This window comes from Neovison vison, chromosome 8 (genome assembly GCF_020171115.1).
Source record: "Neovison vison isolate M4711 chromosome 8, ASM_NN_V1, whole genome shotgun sequence".
Taxonomy (NCBI): domain Eukaryota; kingdom Metazoa; phylum Chordata; class Mammalia; order Carnivora; family Mustelidae; genus Neogale; species Neogale vison.
Window position 1 is genome coordinate 94,494 of NC_058098.1, and position 18,450 is coordinate 112,943.

General features: G+C 57.8%; 1 protein-coding gene across 1 annotated transcript in view; it reads right to left on the bottom strand.

The window, feature by feature from the left end:
- Nucleotides 1-3,998: 3,998 nt before the first annotated feature.
- MYT1 (myelin transcription factor 1) overlaps nucleotides 3,999-18,450 on the bottom strand; it is a 35,863-nt gene continuing 21,411 nt past the window's right edge. The window contains exons 13-21 of the mRNA XM_044262261.1: nucleotides 18,162-18,224; nucleotides 17,983-18,051; nucleotides 13,259-13,321; nucleotides 12,816-12,899; nucleotides 8,944-9,165; nucleotides 7,792-7,883; nucleotides 7,071-7,174; nucleotides 4,729-4,872; nucleotides 3,999-4,372 (exon numbers count right to left, since the gene is read on the bottom strand). Coding sequence (XP_044118196.1) covers nucleotides 4,232-4,372; nucleotides 4,729-4,872; nucleotides 7,071-7,174; nucleotides 7,792-7,883; nucleotides 8,944-9,165; nucleotides 12,816-12,899; nucleotides 13,259-13,321; nucleotides 17,983-18,051; nucleotides 18,162-18,224 — 982 coding nt within the window. The 3' untranslated portion in view covers nucleotides 3,999-4,231. The remainder of the gene's footprint in view (nucleotides 4,373-4,728; nucleotides 4,873-7,070; nucleotides 7,175-7,791; nucleotides 7,884-8,943; nucleotides 9,166-12,815; nucleotides 12,900-13,258; nucleotides 13,322-17,982; nucleotides 18,052-18,161; nucleotides 18,225-18,450) is intronic.

Sequence of the window (18,450 nt, forward strand, 5' to 3'; positions counted from 1 at the left end):
TGGACAGATTCTTCCTGGGGGTTCCTGCCTTCTCCTCCGGCTCCTCCGCACCCGCTGGGTCTGACTGCTCCATGGAGCTCAGCTGAGCTGACCCCGAGAAGGACAGACCCCAGGGCCCAGGGGCCTGATGTCAGTCCTGACTGGGTAGCCAATCCTCTGGGTGACCCTGGGCAGCCTCCTGGGCCTCAGTCTCCCGGTCTGTATGATGGGGGCAACCCTAACCTTCTGCCACGGTGTTGAGAAGGGGTTCGTCGTTACTTCCCTCCTGTACCTGCTCAGGGCTGAGCCAGGCAGGGTTTTGTGTGGGGTGACTCAGCTGAGACTGACAGACCTTTCAGGTTTGGTGCCTGATGGGGTCTTGGGTGATCAAGCCCTGCTTGGGTCCCAGCCAGTAGCCCAGGGGGCGTGGTGTAGGAGTTAAATGCACTTCTGCTTGGTCTGCGCGATACGGCAGGTGGGCTTCGGGTGGATTCCTTACTGTCTCTCCATAAACAGCACCACATTTCTCCTTTGCTGTTTTGACAAGTTCTACAGAAAGAACTGCGACAGAATTAAATAGAAGGAAAACACTTTTGACAGCGTGTGAAAGACATGGGCAGAAATGTGTCCAATTTGGCAGAGGTACCCTCTGAGCAGCGATGGGCAGGTCCGATGAGGGGTATCCACTGGCTGGGTGCCGGGAAGGAGCTGTACTTTCCTCCTCTACGGTCCCACGTGGGGAGCAGGGTGGGTCTGTGGGCTTTCCTGCCCCTCCCCCTCCACCCCTCATCCTGGAAGTGGCTGAGACCTTACCAGCTCCTGCAGTCCTGTAGGGCTCCCGGGGTGCCCCAAAGACCTATACTGGCTCAAGATGTTGCTGTAGGGGCTGGCCAGCCCTCAGGAGCCAGAACCAGCCCAAGCAGACACCTCAGTTAGTAGGAGGGGCTCCCCTGGCGCTCAGCAGTCACCGTGTCCTCACCGTCCCCTGTGAGAGACAGGGCATGGCTGGGGCCATAATCTTGCATCCCCTCCCAGCTAGACACATAACCCAAATCCCCACCTGTTCTCCCTCAACTCACACGCTGCCTTCATTAGGGTAGACCCCAGGGGTGGCCCAGATCGGGGTTCCACGGTGGCACCGACAGCCATGTGACGGCCCCTCCTGGTAGCTTGCATGTGGTCATGAGTTCTCCAGCTGGAGGTGGTTCGTATCTCACCGGGCCCAGGGAGGGTCAGGGTGGGAGCCATCAGTGGGCTAATGTGGTCACCTGGGTACATGTCCTATGGCCTGTGGGACATCCAGATGGAGTCCCAGCAAGTGCTACAACTGGGAAAAGCAGGCTTGGGAAACAGTGTGGGAGCTGTCAGCACGTGGCAGACACGAGCTGTGGGGATGTTGACTCAGGGAAGAAGGGAGGCCAGGATGTGGACTGGGGCAGCTTCTGAGGAGGACACAGGGGGCCAGCATCCACAGGGGCAGGTGCAGACTGGGGCAGAAACCAGGAAGGGACCACAGGCAGATGAGAAGGCGGCCCCGTGGAGGAAGGGAGGACGGAGCCATAGAAGTTTCCAGAAGAGGCCAGGTTTCAGAGGCCTGCATATTGTAGACCCAAGAGGCAAGAGAGAGAGGCAAAGACAGGAGCAGGGGTGGAGAGAGCAGGGAAGGCCCACGGCGTCTCTCCTAAGGACTGGCCGCCCTCCAAACACACCAGATGTCCCCAGGTATCTTGGACCCTGTCTGACTCAGACCGGGTTTGGGAATCAGGCTCAGAATGTCTAAGCATTGTCCTTTGTCAGGTCAGATGGGAGCTCCAGGTGGGCCTTCAGGACCAGATTCCCAGGGAGGCCAAAGGGGTTGACAGATCAGGTTGAATATCCAAACCTAAGTCAGGTTAGAAGCTCCGAACCTGAGGCTTGCCCCGTGAGAGCCGGAGCCCCACCCAACACTAAAGTGTGAAAACAGTGAGCTGCCACACAAGGCCAAAAAGCCAACCGCAAGAGTTTAAGCAACAAGGGAAAGAAGAAGGGGGGAGGGGAGGAAGAAGAGGAGTTGGGGAGGAGGGAAGGGGAAGTTCATTGCTCCACCTAACTGCAAAGTGCAAGGGTGGGCAACCTTCAGTTATGGCTGGATCCAGGAACTGTGAAAGGTAAAGCGTTCTCTCATCCTCCTTGACCTCCACAGGAATCTCTCCATTTCTCAGCTCTGCTTCCCTCCAGAATGTCCAGACTCTCTCCTACTGCAGATGGCTTCCTCTTTGTGGCCAGAAGAGATGGCCTGTGGCAACCCCCATTCCACCCCAACCCCCCACCCCGTCTGACAACCTCAATGGGGAGAATTCGCTCTGAGCCCAAGAGAAAGTGGTGCACTGCATGTGCTCAGTCACGTGGGCAGGGGCAGGGCCCTGTGACTTAGACCTCTCCGAACCACACCCCAGGGGAAAGATGTTGGTGCCGCGTGTGGTAGCAGAAAGAGCACCAGACGGAAGAAGGAGACAGAGGCCGGCATCGTCGCACACGCCGCTCCTGTGCACAGTCAGAGTGGACTTTTATTAGGAAATCACCCTGCAAACACGCCGAGAAGTGCTGTGCTGTGGGCCCCACGCATTTCCTGAGGAAGGGGATCACAGTATCGGGGCTGCCGGAGGGACAGGGAGCCCGTGGGTGGGAACTGCTCGGTGCCGCGTGCGGCGAGCACTCCTTCACAGCGGCACGGCTCGGCCCTGGAGAAGCAGCGCCCGGACGCCCGCTACACTGAAATAAATGAACACCACAGCGTGCCGCTGGCTGCCGCCGTGCCTGAAACAAAAGGAACCAAAGGGACAAAGAAAACCACAAAGTCTTTCTTTCCATTGGACCCAGGGAAAAACATCCCCAAATTATCAAAATTCCTCAGTTACAAAATACTTTTTTAAAAATTCCATTATTAAAAGAATAAATAACAAAATATATAAAAAATAAGTAGGTTGCATCAAAATTATAAGAAGACTTCTACATATAGAAGTTAGAGCAAGACTTTTTTTGTGACCTTTCGTATAGTCCGATCATGGATTTTGCCTTGATTTCATGGATTTCCCTCTCGTGGTGTCCTGGCATGGGGTCTAGTTGTAATAGTACAAAATTAATAAATAAAAAGGTTAAATAAATAGCAAATGTTAACATAAGAGGTTGTGAATATAAATACTTACATCTTGACAAAATTAAATAATTTACAGAATAATTAAACTAACTACTTTTTTATTTCTTCCAGGAAGTGCAATTCTCTACGTTTAAATACTAACTTGAATTGTAGTCACAACCGATCTGGACTCTATTTACATGTTAGGGACATTGCGTTTAACACTTTCTAGTACAATTTTTCTCTCATCTTGAATGAATGGATCTTAAAAGAAATGAATCTTGGTGGTCTCTAAATTAGGAATCTATCCCTGACCCTGCTGACGCCGTCCCCATCTCATTGGAGCGCGGCCGTGACCCGGGTAGTGCGGCAGTGACAGGTCACGGGCACGGTGGACACACAGAGAGCCGGAGACCCTGGCCCTGACCTAGCCCTGGATCTGAAGGCTGCCGCCCCGAGAGGGAGCGTGACCCCGAGCTGTACGTGTCTGTGCAGGTGCCAGCCCCCCAATGTGTGAGGTGCTCTCCTGTGGAACATCCAGGCGCACCTCAGGTTGGAGCCCTCACGGTGACCACGGGCTGTCGGTCTCTTTCTAACCCACTGGAACGGTGCTTTAGTCCGTCCTTAAGACAAAACTAAATTAAATGAAAACAGAAAACACACTTGCCACATGGACCTCATCGAGCAGACGCGCACCCTTGGCCGCGTGCTCCAGGCTGACGTGTCCCCCACACCACCCGCCCCGTGCCCACGGCTACCCTCCCAGCCTCGACAGACAGAGGAATACTGTGGTTGCAAAGTCTGAAACTTCCCTGAGAACCTTGTCCATGAGCTTCCACTGGAGACTTGGAGCTGCCCTTCAGATCTCTTTCAAGAAACAAAAATAAATCGCTTTGTAATACGCCGTGCCTTGCCCTGCACTCGTGTGGGGAGGTCAAGGCCTCCAGCCTGGCAAGCACGGTGAGAAAGACACCGGTTTCCAGGCACCCCTTTGGATAAGCCCGCCCTGGGCTGCCAACTGGTCGCTGCCAGTTGGGCGTCTCCACCGCGGGGTCAGGGCAAGGGAGGTAATCGATGGAGCCAAGTCGGGGTGCCCCAGGTGTCCTGATTGGTGGGGTGGCTTCTGGATGGTGAGCTCTAGACCTGGATGCCCCTCACAGCCCGTTTGATGCTCTCCAGGAGGTCCTTGTTCTCGGGGTTCTGGTAGCACTCCTGGTTGGAGTACATGTCAGTGAGGGTGCTCACGTAGGCATCGAAATTCTGCTCACATATTGGCTCCTGGGGAACAGAAGTGGGTCAGCAAGCCCCATCCGTACAATGGGTCCGTGATTTTCAGAAGCCACAGCAATCTATGGGTGAACACAGCACGCCCCCTGAGACAAGCCCAGGCCTTCCAGGGGGCACCACCGGCACCCTGGGGCTGAGACAAACATGAGTGTTCGGCTGCAGATCCCACAGCCCTCGGGAGACGGAGAGCCTCCATGGCCGGCAGCCTGGGGGCCGAGCGCCTAGACTGAGGCCCTTCAGGCAGGACCCCAGATGCAGAGAGGTGCCCTGCCCTCCTCACCTCCCCCAGAGTCCTGGGGCTCAGCCACCAGCTCAGCAGTGTGCCCGCCGGGCCACGTCCTGCTCACCATGTGCGGAAGGCGGATGTTGGCAAGACTTCGGATGAGAGCCTGGCTCAGGCCCGACAGCTCCAGAAACAGGGCTTCGTTCTGCTCCTCAATGACCTTGTTCTCCTCCTCGATGTTCTTGAGGCTCTTCTCCATGGAGGAGATCTGCACCAGACCAAGACGGGAAATGCCTCCTGCCGTGGGAGTCCCATGGACCACGTCCCTCTCGTGCTCCCAGGACACACCCAGCTATCTGTGTCACATTTCATGCCTCTCTGGGAGCGGGCAAAGAGGCCGGGACCCTGGTGCCCGGATGGAGGAAGGGATGCGGTGACGGAGCCAGGGGCCGTGTGGAGCCACAGCCTTCTGAGCCACCTCTGTCCTGCAGGGTCAGGGAGGAACACAGACTCCGAAGCACCCTGGGCTCACGTCCCAGCCCACCACCCGCTGTGCTGTTAAAGTTCACCATGTTTCTTCCTCCTTGTCTGTAATGGGAATACTGCATCCATTTTGTGGGGCTCTGGCCACCTTTGGGTCTTCCAGAAAGACCAACAAAATGCCTTCACAAAGCTGTGGAAGGCAAGCTTCTCCTTCTGCCGGTCCTAGCTGAGCGGAGACCCTCAGTGACCCCTCCAGCACACCCTCGAAGGGAAGGCGACAACAGGGCTGACAGTCATGGCCAGTCCTGCCTGCCCTGGGGCATCTCGGGGTCAGCGCAACCCTAGGCCCAGGTTCACAGCTGGTGTGGGGAAGGTGGGAAGCCTCCCTGGGGCCTGGTCTGGAGAAAACTTGCTTGGGAGGGCAGCTCCCAACCTAACTGCATCCCAAGGGGGCTCGAGCAGTGGCTGAGTGTGACTCAGTGCACCATGCCTTAGGTGCAGGAAGGTGAGCTACCTTTTAGGGGACAATGCATGGAGTGGGGTGCTTCTTCCAACCACACGGCTGGGAAACATCGTGCTTCAACGCCTGGTAACAAGTCCTTGGCTTAAAACAGTTTGAGCAGGAGTTAGGAGTCTGCCTTCTCTTTGCCCGAGCCTTTCTGCAGAGGACAGGACTGAAAACTCCCTCCAGAGGAAAGAGGGCTCTGAGTCAGTCCAAAAAATTCCAGGGAATAAAAAGGTGGAAATCAGCGAGAGAAAAGAGAAGAAAAGGAAGGAAGGGAGGAAGGGAGCAAGGAAGCAGGGAGGGAAGAAGGGAAAGGAGGGGAAGGGAAGGGAAGGAAAGGAAAGGAAAGAAAAGAAAAGAAAAGAAATCCGAGGAGCTGCCCCCAAGGTTTGGGGAAGAGAGAGCAGTGAGAGACAGAGGTGACAGTTGCAGTGATGTGTCTCACCACCCAGAGATGCCCCAGTAACTCCTCTGCTTCTACTACCCATGAGCCTGAGGGAAAAGGATGCATGGCAGAATGAAAATCCTTCCTGATCTCTATGGGCTGACGCTATTTTTATCTAGGCTTCCAAGTCCAGCATAAAAGCCTCTTGGCCAGTAGAAGGAACAGCGTAACAAGACACGTGGGCCTCCAGTATGTCCCACTGCAGCCTCTGGGAAGGGGCCTCCCCACCTTCCCATCTGTCCTTTCTGCCCTCAGATCCTGCAGGGTCCGGTCAGCTCCTTGTCCCTCTGTCACTGCCATAGGGGACAGAGCTATGTGGGGTCCCTCCTTCTGTGCCCCCAGCTCTGCTCTGGCCCCCTATTCAACAGCTAAGGGTGGGGCTTCTTTCCAAAATAAGAACCTCATTGCTTTTTTTTTTTTTTTCCCCCTGATGGCCAGTGTTCATTTTGGGGAAATCACAGAGATATGCTGCACATACTCGAAGTAATCTGTAACCTTATCACACAGCAATAGTGACTCTTTCGGGGACAGACACACTCCCATAGAAACGCATTTCTCTTCCAACAACCTCACAGAGTTGATTTCTATTATTCTACCAGTAAGGACATCAAGGTACAGACTGATAACAGGTTTGCCAGGTCACTAGGCTGCTACATGGCAGTCTTGGTGTAGAATCAGGCTCCGGCCCAGCCCTCAGAACCCACCCTGTGATATTATTCCTTCAGACAGGGCCAGCAGCCAACCCTGACCCCCAGCCAACGGGACCCCCAGCATGGGCACCTCAGGACCCCTACTGCTGGAAGAGCTATCAAAGCTGGCAGGTGTGGCTTGTTCTGAGTGTCCCTGAGCCTAACAGTGACCTTGATGAGGAGCTCAGCTCTCCTGCCTCATGGAAGAGGAGGTTGAGAGGACAAGGACCCCTTGGGTTGAGAGGGTGGCAGGTGGGCAACACCACCCACCTGGGACTGCACCTGGGCATGCAGCTATGCCACCCACCTGGGACTGCACCTGGGCATGCAGCTATGCCACCCACCTGGGACTGCAGCTGCACCATGGCGGCCTCCATCTCAGAGTTGGACTCGTTCAGATCACGAATCTCCTGATTCAGCTGCTTGATCTCCTCATCATTCTCCAGTACTGCTCCAGAGAGAAACCTTGGTTGTGGCTCTTGGCTTTACACCCAGGCCAGCATGTGGGGGTGCAGGGGAGGCCTGTTTTCTAGGTTGAACTGAGGACCCTCTCCAAGCAGAGGCGACCAGCCTAGCGTGCTGGGCAGCTCATATCCCACATGTTATGCTGGAAAAGTTGGTCTTGGAGACTAGTGGCCATGTGTCTACATTTGCACCCTGCCCCTAGGTGATGGGTAGGAGAGTATTAATCTCTCTGTGAGGTATTAATCGCTAGGAGGAAGATGGAAGTTTTCCAGGTGGTGCTGAATTTCCTCAGCTTCCTTCTTCCTTGAAACTGAGTTCACAGTTCCACAAACCCCGAGAACGTGGCTGCTGCTCCTGCCATCAGGGTTCTCTGACGCCAACACTTACCAGTACCCAGGTGAGAGCAGGCATGCCACTTGAGGGTCAGGACCCCAGACTCCAGGCAGCCAAGGGTTCAGAGCTGAGGCTGGGAGACCTGTCGCTCAGGTCAGGGGTCTGTCCCCACTCGTTCCAGGAGGGACTCTGCCTCCCTAGCCCTCCCACGAGCACTGCACCTTGCCCAGGCCGCGGAGGTCCGTCGGAGGAGCCGCAGGGACTTACCGTCACTTGTCTTGAACTTGGTGCTGAGACCCTCATCCCCTGAGACCTTTCCCTTCTTTCCAGCAAAGGTCGCTCTGGGACAGCCAGACAAGCTGGAAGCAAAGGTCACACACCAAAAACCAGTGCAAAGTCACACACCAAGGTCCAGTCCAAGATGACACGTCATAAAGAAAGCCAAGTCCTTGCTGGCTGGCAGCCTGGTAGGGTCCTGGCTTGGAACTTTCTCAGTTACTTCTTTTGTTTCTCTGCTCCCTGGCTCCAGCCCCCAAGCTATACGCTCCTTATTCAGCATCCAGGCCTTTCCCAGCTCTGGCCATAGCCCTAAAGGCTCGTCCCCAGATGGTGGGGGGCCAGCTCCTTATCCCCTTCTCAGAGAGGCCTTCCTCAGTCTTCCTGGTCACTCTCCTCCCCCTTCCTGGTCACAGCACCTCCCCCTTCCGCCGTCCTCAGTACCTCACTCAGTCGTTCACTTAGAATCGTTGCCCCGCCCGCCTGGCCCAAATCCACCCTTGTTCCCGGCTCTGTCTAAGGGCCTGGGCCTGGTATGGACCCATGTGAAGGCTTGTGGAACGAATGAGCTAATTAATCTTCTAGGTGGAGAGACAAGGGCAGAACCAAAGAAAGACGAAGAAGGACTGTGTGGGAACCCCTTGCGCCTTGGTCAACACCTCAGCTGCCTGGCACCCAGAGGAGGAGAAGGGGGGCTCTGAGGCGCCCCAGCCCTGGAGCAGGTATTGGGGGACAAGCGAGAGCCCAGGCGGGGAGATCTCTTGTCACCATGTCCCTTCCACAGCAGGCAGAGGCCTCAACCCAAAGTTCCAAGAAGAGGCCTCAGCGGGAGGGGACAGAGCCTCTCGTGAGAAGCCAGCGGCCTGTTTCCAGAACGCGCACCAAACTCTGGGCTCTGCTTGCTCTTGCTGAAGGGACGCTGCTGGGATGGGGCCAGGGGGACTCCTGACAGGAGCCTCATGGGGTGACACATGTCACAAACACAATGGTCTGGGCCCCAACACATCGTCCGTGGCTTTCCCCAGTCGGCTACCAGGCTGGGCCTTGCTTTTCCCTGGAAAAACTGTAGGCCACAACTGAGCCCTAGTCTGGCCCATCCCAAGGAGCCTGCCCGACGAGACCCAGTATATGTGGGGCCATTACCTCCTGTGGGTGAGGAAGCTACCGTTGGCGTGGCCAGAGCCGTCACAGCCCGGAGTGGGGCAGGTAGGCCCCTCGGTCTTCAGTGATTTCCAGGAAAAGGGGGAGCCATTAAGGGAACCCTCTTTCTGCCTCCGAGCAGCCAATGGGCAGCCAGATGCACTTCTGTGGGATGCATATTTGCCACTGATGTGACCAAGCCCCACACAGCCGGGAACAGGGCACCTGGCACGAAAGGGTCAGAGGTGAGCACAGGGCACGGGAAAAGGGGGGAAAAGCCCAGAGACTCTCCCAAGCCGGATGCTGAGACTGCTGGGGGCTCCTGGATAAACTCCCACTGTCCGAGCGATTCCCGAAGCCGTCCCAACCAGACAGGAAAGCAGCAGGGACCATGTTCCCTCTCCAGCTGCAACCTCACACCCCTGCACCCCTGGAAGGTGACCAGCGACCCTCTCTCCCCAGCGCCCAGGAGCCGTGATGCCCCTGGGCCCTGGGCTAGCTCTCTGGAGCCTCTGGGTCTACACCGAGACCTTGCTGCCACATCAAGTCTACATCACCCCAGCAACGCGGAGGCCACTCCTGGGGGTTGCACCTGGCAGAGCACCGGGGGATCCTGGGGGTCCCAGAAGGTCACCAGTGCAGCCACGCAATGTGGGGACAGCTGGGGCCCCTCACCCCACAGCACCCCAGAATGAGACTGTTGTGGCATGATGTCCACAGATGTCCCAGCTTTGCTTTGCCACATCTGAAATGCGTGTTCTGGAAGAAGAAGCCAGGCCACCGGGCTCATGCAAGAAAGACTCAGTTCAGACGGCAAGACTCCTGCCCGAGGCCGGCTTGCAATGGCATTTCCTGTTGTTCAGGCTGTTCCAGGACAGGGAGAGAAGCCCTTGAGGAAATAACACAGGCCCCAGGAACCGGTGAGGTAACTGGAGAAGGTTCAGAGTGAACACCACCCACCCCCGCCCTGCCATGCTGCCGTCGGGATCCGTGCACCACAGAAGACGGGCTAATGTGGGGGGCTCCGGGCATCCGACCTCATGGCCTTCAGGAGGGACCTGGACCAGAAGTCCCCACCATACCTTCTGAGCACCAGCATTTCAGGGTCATGGGCTCTGAGCTTGGGACCCCCTAGGAACCCACAACTGGCCGAAGACGAGATCCTGCCCCTGCAAGTTCTCAGTTTTCTCCCTCCAGCAAACGAGGCCTTTGTAACTGGCCATTTGGTTTTACCCACTTTGTAGGGGCTGTAGGCCTGTCAAACACACAGGACCCTGAAAAGGGACATGTTCCCCCAGTTTAGATGGTGGTCCCTGGGGTGGGAAGGTCAAAGGCAGGAAGTCTTCTGCAGGGCGTGGGCCATCCCAGAGCTCCTGACACAGCAGGTGAGGGACAGGGCCTTGCTGCCCAGAAGTGGCCCCTGCACTGTGGCCTTGCTCCCAAGGTGGCCACTGTAGACATTTTCCCAGCCTCCTTGGCCTGGGTCTGTCCTTACTTGTCCCCTCTCTTGGTGCCCGTCCCTCTCTCTTCTTCTTCCCAGCCACGTGGGCCTCAGACAGGCGGGATGGCCACAGAGCCGGTCAGGGTCATCTCAGCAATCAGTCCAGAGTAGAAACACTGCCACGGGCCCAGTAAGGTGCTTCGGGAGGCTGCGCTCCATGTGTGCCCCTCACACCTGGGAGGACCCTGACGCAGCTCTGAGCACCCCAGAGCACAGCATCAAGAGCCCAGATGAGAGGTCACTCTTCGAGATTACAACACACGGTTGAGTCTGAATTCTGTGCACTCATATTCTTTGCAAAACCCTAACCCTCCTCATCAGGAGAGATTCCGGGAACGCCTTCAGAGTGACCGCTTCAGACATGTCGACAGTAACACTGCTTTGCTTTCCCTCCACATCCAGTGTCCAGACCTTCCGAGCTGCCAGGTGAGCTCACGTCAAGATGCGTGTGGGGCGCCAGGTCAGGTAGCTTCTGTGCCTCCCAGGTGAGCTGGCAGTGGGACCCCCAGGACCCCTCTTGGTTAGCTGCAGATGTGGCTGGGGACGGTGGCAGGGGCGGGGGCTCTCTTCCAGCCCCGGCGACAACCCACCCTGGCACACGCACAGACTTGCCCGGCCGCTGACTTTATTCTGGCCAAAGGGATTTACTCCATGTGCTGACAGGACGTAATCTCAAATGATGCAGACATAGGTGTCCTGAAAGGGAACTCTTCCCCCGCCAGCCCTCCACAGCGACACAAGCAAGCCCCTGCCCAGGAAAGCCTCAGGCTGCAGGACCTGATTAAAGATGGCATTCAGTTGTAAATACAGTGAGGGTTTGTGGCTGGGGAGGGGCCCTCCCCGCCTTGCCCTGCAGCCATTCTCGAAGTCCACCTGCTTCTAAGTCATATTCTCCAATTGGCTGCAAAAATCTTGATATTTAAAAAGCAAAGTTGACAGCACATTAGCAGGAGGAAAACCATTTTTCCCCGTTAACTTGAAAAATGCTGAGCATGACTTTCATCATTTGCAAATGCAGCACAAGTCCCTGCTCGCGACCCACCGGCAGACCCTGTCTGCCTCCAGAGCGGCTTGCGTTGACACGGCTTCCCAGAAAGACAGATGCTCTTCCTCGTGCTAGCGTTTTAGTGGCTGCATTCGTGACACCAATGTCCACATACTTTGCATTTTTGTGTTAGCCTCCATTGTAGTTTTACTGTAAACACTAAGTTAAAGAAACAAGCCACAGCTTTTCACACCTAACAGCTGGTGGGGCCAGCCCCCTGGAAGGGTGTGGTGGTGGTCACTCGGGTCTATCCTCTGTGGCCAAGCAGATGTTTGGGTGCAGCTGGACTGAGCTCCAAGGAGGAGCCCCTGACTTGGTCCTGGTTGCTCCCCTCCACAGGGGTGGGCATCCAGCTACGCTTGGCCCAAAGGCAACACAACCAGGCAGCCGGGCTTTCTGTGCACCTGCCTGGCTATGTCCTGACCAAGCCCACCCCAAGGTCTGCACCAGCCAGAACCCCTCCTTTCCACTCCTCAGCTGGCAAGGGGACCGACTGCTCTGTCCACTGTTAGCTCTGAAAGTCCTGGGAAATGTGAATGATGGGTCACTCTGTGTGCCCCTGTGGCCCAGCCTTGCCCCTACCGGAAAGTGGGAAGCTCAGGGGGCAAGTTCCCTTCTGCAAGCATACACTTGCAGCAATGCAAGCCCTGCCAAGCGGGCTCTCACGGAGTCAGTGTTCACGCACCAGCACCTGATGACAAGTTAGACGCCCCCAGGGAGACGGCCAGGAGAGGGTATCAAGGACTTTGAGCACGTAAGGCCCAGGATGTCCTTGGTCCTCCTCACAGGAGTGTCGAGGTCCCAGCTCAGGGTGACCCTCCTCGGATTGCTCTTTCCATACCAGCCCGCTGCGTTGGTGTGTGAGTGTGCAGACACATCCGGTCTGAAGACGGATCATCTTTCTAGCCACCCTCTCCTCCCCGACTCCTGCACCTGTCGTTTCCCTGCACAGAAGACCACAGCGGGGCGGGTTTCAGTACCCATGAGCCCTGTGGGGCTGCCCCCCATGCCCTGAGCCTGCGTCCAGGTGGGCCCCCAGGTCCACGGGCAGCAGGGCCCTTTGCCTCTCCTGGCCCCACCAGACCCCCCCCCCCGATGTGAGGCGCACAGACAGGAGCAGTGCCCGTGCGTGTCCGTGATACAACGCGCACGGATCCAGCTTCCCCGGTGCCCTCACACACCGCAGGAGAGCTTCGGTAAGAACGGGCGTGTCCCTGGCCAGCGGTGTTCGTGACACGGGAGCCTAGAAGGAGCTTTTCACAATTACAACAGACAGGAACCTCCCAATTCTGCAAAGCCCCCACGGGAGTCAGTAAGACCCCAACTTACTTCATCAGCTCGGGGTCTTCCTTGTCGTCCTTCGTGGGCGTCACCCTGGCTCCACTTTTCTTGGCCCGAGGGCAGCCTGACAAGCTAGTTTTGAAAAAGGAAGAAAAGCCACGGTGGTCCCAGAACAGCAACCTCTCAGCCCGTCTGCCCTGCCCCTCTCACTTCGGGACGGGCAGCCCCGTGGGTCCCCGGGGAGCTTCTGTCCTGGAGCACTCTCCAGGGCAGGGGCTGAGGCAGGCGGTGTCACCGTGAGCCCTCTAGGTCTGGCGGCACAGGGCGGCCTGAGCTTCGGGAGATCAGACGACAGAGACAGACAGAGAAGGAGAACCAGGCTCCAGCTCCGAGCAATGTCACTGTCCCATTGGGGGCACGGCAGCTCTGTCTGCAGGAGAGACCGCCCCACCCCGACTCCATCCGACCTGGCGCCCCGGGGCACGGCTCACCTTCGGTGTGAGGCGTAGTTCCCTGTTATGTGGCCAGAACCGTCACAGCCGGGGGTGGGGCACCTGCGGAGGACAGAGGGTTTGGAACCAGAGCCCGGGAGGAGGCCTGACCAGAAAAGGGCCCCCTCTGTCCCGAGTCCCTGAGCGGGCCCACCACCTCCTCAGCACTGGTCTCGGAAATGGCGTGCGTGTCCGGCCGGCCTGCTGCCAAGACGCCCGCCTTCAGAACGGTGCCACGCAGCCTCCCCAAGGGGCCCAAGGAGGCCAAGACAGGAGCTCATCTCCACTGCAGGAAAGATGGGCTCCCACTTTGGCCTTCTACAGGGCTCTAGGCTGGACTAGAAGGTTCCAGAACACATATGGGCCTTTAGACAGCATTCAGAATGGCAAACCTAACAGCTAAGATGGGCTCCCCTTCCTTGATGTGACCAGGAGGAGGAGGGGTTGTTTTCATGGAGGACAGCCTCTGCCTGAGCCAGTGAACTGCTGTCTGCTGGGCACCAGGACACACCACCCACGGCGCCATCACTTAGAGTCGCGCGACTCCCTGAGTCCAGAGTCGCAGGGCCAGAGGCTGATCCTCACTGGCCCAGGGTGAGGAAGGGGACACCCAACACAGAAGCCCAGCCTGATGCATCCAGAGTGTTCGACAAATGTATCTCGTGGAAAGTGAAAATTACACTTGAATACACAAGTATGAGTTTTCTTAAATTGCTTTGCCCTGGGGCGCCTGGGTGGGTCAGTGGGTTAAGCCTCTGCCTTTGGCTCGGGACGTGGTCCCAGGATCCTGGGATCGAGCCCTGCATCAGGTTCTCTCCTCGTGCATTCGTGACACCAATGCCTGCTTCCTCCTCTTTCTTTCTCTACCTGCCTCTCTGCCTACCTGGGATCTCTGTCTGTCAAATAAATAAATAAAATCTTTTTTTAAAAAAATTGCTTTTCCCTGAAAGTCCACAGTGGAAGAATGAGTGAGTTTCTGCTGGTGCCAGAATGGGGAGGGCTGCCCGGGCCTGCGAGTGGGTCCACGAGACACCTCTGGAGCAGGTCTGCCCCTCCGTACCTTGTTCGGTGGAAGGGTGCGGCTCCGACCCTGCGGAACCAGGCGGGACCCTGGGGCTCCCAACCGGAGTCTCACTGATCAGTCCTCATCCTCACACAGAGAAGAACCCGAGGGAACTGAGGCCATTTCCCAAGATGAAAGCGGCCTCGAGAGGGCTATGGGGACTTGCGTCCACTGAAACAGTGCACAGGCGTCTGCCTCTCAGTCAGCAGAGCTCTCTGGGCCTCAGGCCCCTGTGCTATGCCCACACCCTTCCTCAGGATCTTCCCGGCACAGTCAAAGACCGTGGGCCGTCCCCCACGGCTCTCCAGCTGCCTCCTAGAACCCAGCAGGACCACACTGTCCGTTCCCATCGAGGACACACAGAGCTGGTGGAGCAACACGGGATGGGGGGGCCATCCCACCAGCTCCTTCTCCAATGCCACTGTCTGTCTCGAGCCCTCCTCTTCCTCCCTGTCCTGTGGCCACACGGGGAACCTGCAGGCCAGCCAGTCCAGTCGCCCTGCCGTTGGATTCAGGGGCGACTCAAACCCCATGAGGTTATGGTGGCTCCTGGTCTGCTCAGGTGTACTCACATCCCAACCCTCCCACATTACATCAAGGGGGTGTTTGCTTGATCGGAGACACCAGCCAGCATCTCCGTGCAGGTGGGCCTCAGCCCTTTCACACAAACCCCCAACCGGTACATGGGTCCTGCTGGGACACTGTGTCTCTGCATCCTCCAAGGTCCCAGGGAGTGAGCCACTGGGCTTGGCTCCTTGCTGCAGCCACGGAGTCCTTCAGACACATCAGGGTACGCCTCACACAACTCTCCGCTGAGCCCAAGGCCCCGCCGCTGCCCTGCTGCCCCTCCTCAGCCCAGAAGGTGCTGCCGACCACCCTCATGGCCCAAGCTAGCAAGAGCCCTGTCCCTGCTCTCCGGAGCTCTGGTGGCCGCCTAGGGCTCCATTTCTTTTCTGCTTCATGAAAACACGGCAGAACTCAGGTCCATGCTGCAGGTGGTGGGCAGGCCCTCAGCAGCCCCAGGCCTTGATGCCCTGTGTGTGGGTCCAGACTCTGGTGGAGCCCCCACGGCCCCTGTGAGTAAGGCTGGCAGAGGAGAGCATGCACATGTGGAGGGTCCCTGCCAGGCCCCAGCCCAAGGGTGCCCACGGAGGCACACCTTCTCCAGGCAGGGGGCACCAGCCCTCCTTGCCAAGGCCCGGTTCAGTCGCTCTTTCCAAAAGGCGTGACCAATAGAGGACGAGGTGTGGGTGGAGAAGTGGGGAATGCCGGGCGCTGGCCGTGTCAGCCGCTCTTGTGCCCCGAGGGCCCGCCGGGCCAGTTGTAGGAACCCTCCCGCCGTCTGCTTCTGAGTGTGTCGTCTGGGCAAGAGGACGGGTCCGGTGTCTAAGGGACACTCCGCATCTTGGCGGTGTGCAACAGGCCTCGCCTTAGAGCCCCACCCTCTCCCGTGGTGGGGAGGCCACCCACACCTGCCAGAGCTCCCATCACAGCCTTGCGGGGGATGCACAGTGCACCTCACATCCCCACACATAGACAGGGCTGAGCGGCCCACGGCAGCAATGTCCCCAGCCCCTGACCACACCGGGCACTCGGTAGGGAAGAGCAAATGCCCTTGGGATTTGATTAAAGCACAGAAAACACACGATCTGAGACTGTCTCTGCAGCCATTGTCAAGAGGGAGGCCACCAAGGGAGCCGTTGGCAAGGCAGGGGCTTTTCCTCTCTGGGGACAGGTCATCTTCCCCTATCATGGCCCCAAGACTGGTCAGGAACAGCCTCTACGAGATGCCCACTCAACGGGAGGAGGGAGAGGGAAACACTAGCACGCCAGGACCACGTTGGAGGCCTGCTCACATCCACCCCAAGCCCTTGCTGTGTCCTGAGAGGACAGCACTGACTCCCACAGAAAGACCTCTGGGTCCAGAAAAGAGCTTGGGTCCAGTCAGGACACCTTCCCAGACCTTGCCGAAGCTGATGAGTAACTCGTTTCCACTGGAGGAAGACCTCCTGCTGCTATTTCTAAGCAAGTGTGGGTTAAGGTTCCTCACAGGCTCTTAGTCCTAAACGAGCACTAACCCTCCTGGAAGGCCATGTTTCCAGACCCAGACCAGGCCCCGAGCACCTGTTCTGCAGGAAGAAAGTCCTAGAGCTCTCCAATCATTCAGGCCCTCAACCTGGAAAACCAGGAGAGCTAATTACTGTTCAGCTGGAAAAGGAAACAGGACAAAAGAGCGTGGGAAGGGCGTTAAGAGAAGAGAGGAAGGAAAGGGAGGGGAGGTTCAGGAAGAGGGTCCTGAGCCTACAGGACGGATGGTTTCAACTAGGTATCTGGGGCTGGACAGGCAAGGGGACGAGTGTGAAAGTGCCACGAGCTGAGCCTTGGAAAAGGTTCACGTCACAGCTGGTAACTCTTCGAAGGGCGATTCTGGTGGTGAGCCTTGCCCAGAACAGAAGGCCCCATTGGTAACAACAGCCAAAGACACGCTTCCGGCTCCTGGGACCAGAACAGCCTCCCCAGAGTGACAAAGAGGAGGCTGGCAGAATGGGGACACTGCAGAGAGCTAAAGCTTTCTGCCCTGTTTCTAGATCAGCTCAGGCCCCCCGGAAGACTTTGGTAGCAACGGCCCCTCGTCTTAGAGGCCCCAGGACCCCGGCTCCTATCTGGCCTCAGACAGAATGAGCCCAGATTCAGGAGCACTCAAAGTGGAGGCCTGAGGGAGGGTCAGACACCCCAGGGAAGGGAGTGAGCTGAGCGCACAAGAGCTGAACCTCCTTCCTGAGCCTCTGCTCGGCCTGGGAGCCGGGACTGGCACGGCCTGGCTCAGGGTCACAGTGGCTGCCAGGCCGCAGCTCACCTGAACGCACAAAAACCTACGACGACTACAGCCCCCAAACCCAGCCCCAAGAGGATGCTGAAAACCTGGGAAACCTCCGGTGCTTGCGTTGCATTTGAGCAGGGTGGTCAAGCAGGCTAGTGGGTGCCCACAGGGCCTGGCCGGCCCGTGTGTTAGGGACAGGAGGAGAAGCAGAAGGCGGGGGTGCTCGGCAAAGAGAAGGGATGAGCGTGGAGAGGCATCCCTGGGAGGATCACCAGGTGCCAAGACAGAAGCAGCTGCAGCGGTCATAGGAACAGGGAAGGGCCAAGAGTTTTCTCTCTCATCAGCAGCACCCAGATCCCTTCACGAGAGCTGCACAGCCTAAAGCCCGCGGAGCCACAGCAAGACCTAGGAGCCAAGGCCAGCTCTGGGCTTCTCCCACACCTCAATGGCAGGGACAGAAGCAGGCCCGGACAACACCATCCTGGGTCCTCAGGAGAGGGAGGATGGGCTGGGCCACTAGGGGCCAGAGTCAGGTCCTGCTCATCGCAAGGCCCTCCGGCCCTCCCTCCTCACAGCAGCTGGCAGGGCCAAGGGTGGCACAGGAGCCCGCAGCAAGGGACAGGCAGACAGCAGCACTCAGAGAGACACAGGCAGCAGCAGCAGGAGCCCCAGGCAAGCAAGTCGGCCCCTCCATGGCCTGTCTCTCTGCCCCATGCTGCTGGGAAGGGCTTCCCTAGGGCCGGAGCCCTGGAGAAGGCCGACTTTGGCTGGAGCCTCATGGAAGGAGAGAGCAGAGCAAGGGAGCCGCCCAAGAGAAGGGAGGCCAGGAGGCAGACATACTTGAGGTCAGCAGAATGGGCAGCCATGAGGTTTCTGAGGCTCTTGTCAGCAAGAGGGCAACCAGAGAGGCTGAAAGAGAAGAGATGGGATATTGGGGTGAGCCAGAGGGGAGCAGAGGAGGAGAAGGGAAGACCCACCACACAGCACCCAGGCCAGCCTGGACCCGAGCAGGGACGAACCTGCGGTGAGAGGCATAGTTCCCGGTGATGTGGCCGCTGCCGTCACAGCCAGGGGTGGGGCAGCTGAACAAAGGAAAAAGAGTGTCAGAACAGAGAGCAAGGCACACCTGCCAGGCCTGCCCCCTGGACGAGCCTATTGGGGGAGAGGGGCTGACACTTGTCCTCGACTCACCCACGAGCCAAGGGGAGACTCCTCCCCCCACGGGCCTCGGACAGCCAGCTTCTCCCACACAACTAAACTCAGGGAGGAAAAAGGAACCAAATTCCAGCTCAGTGTGAAGCGGGGACA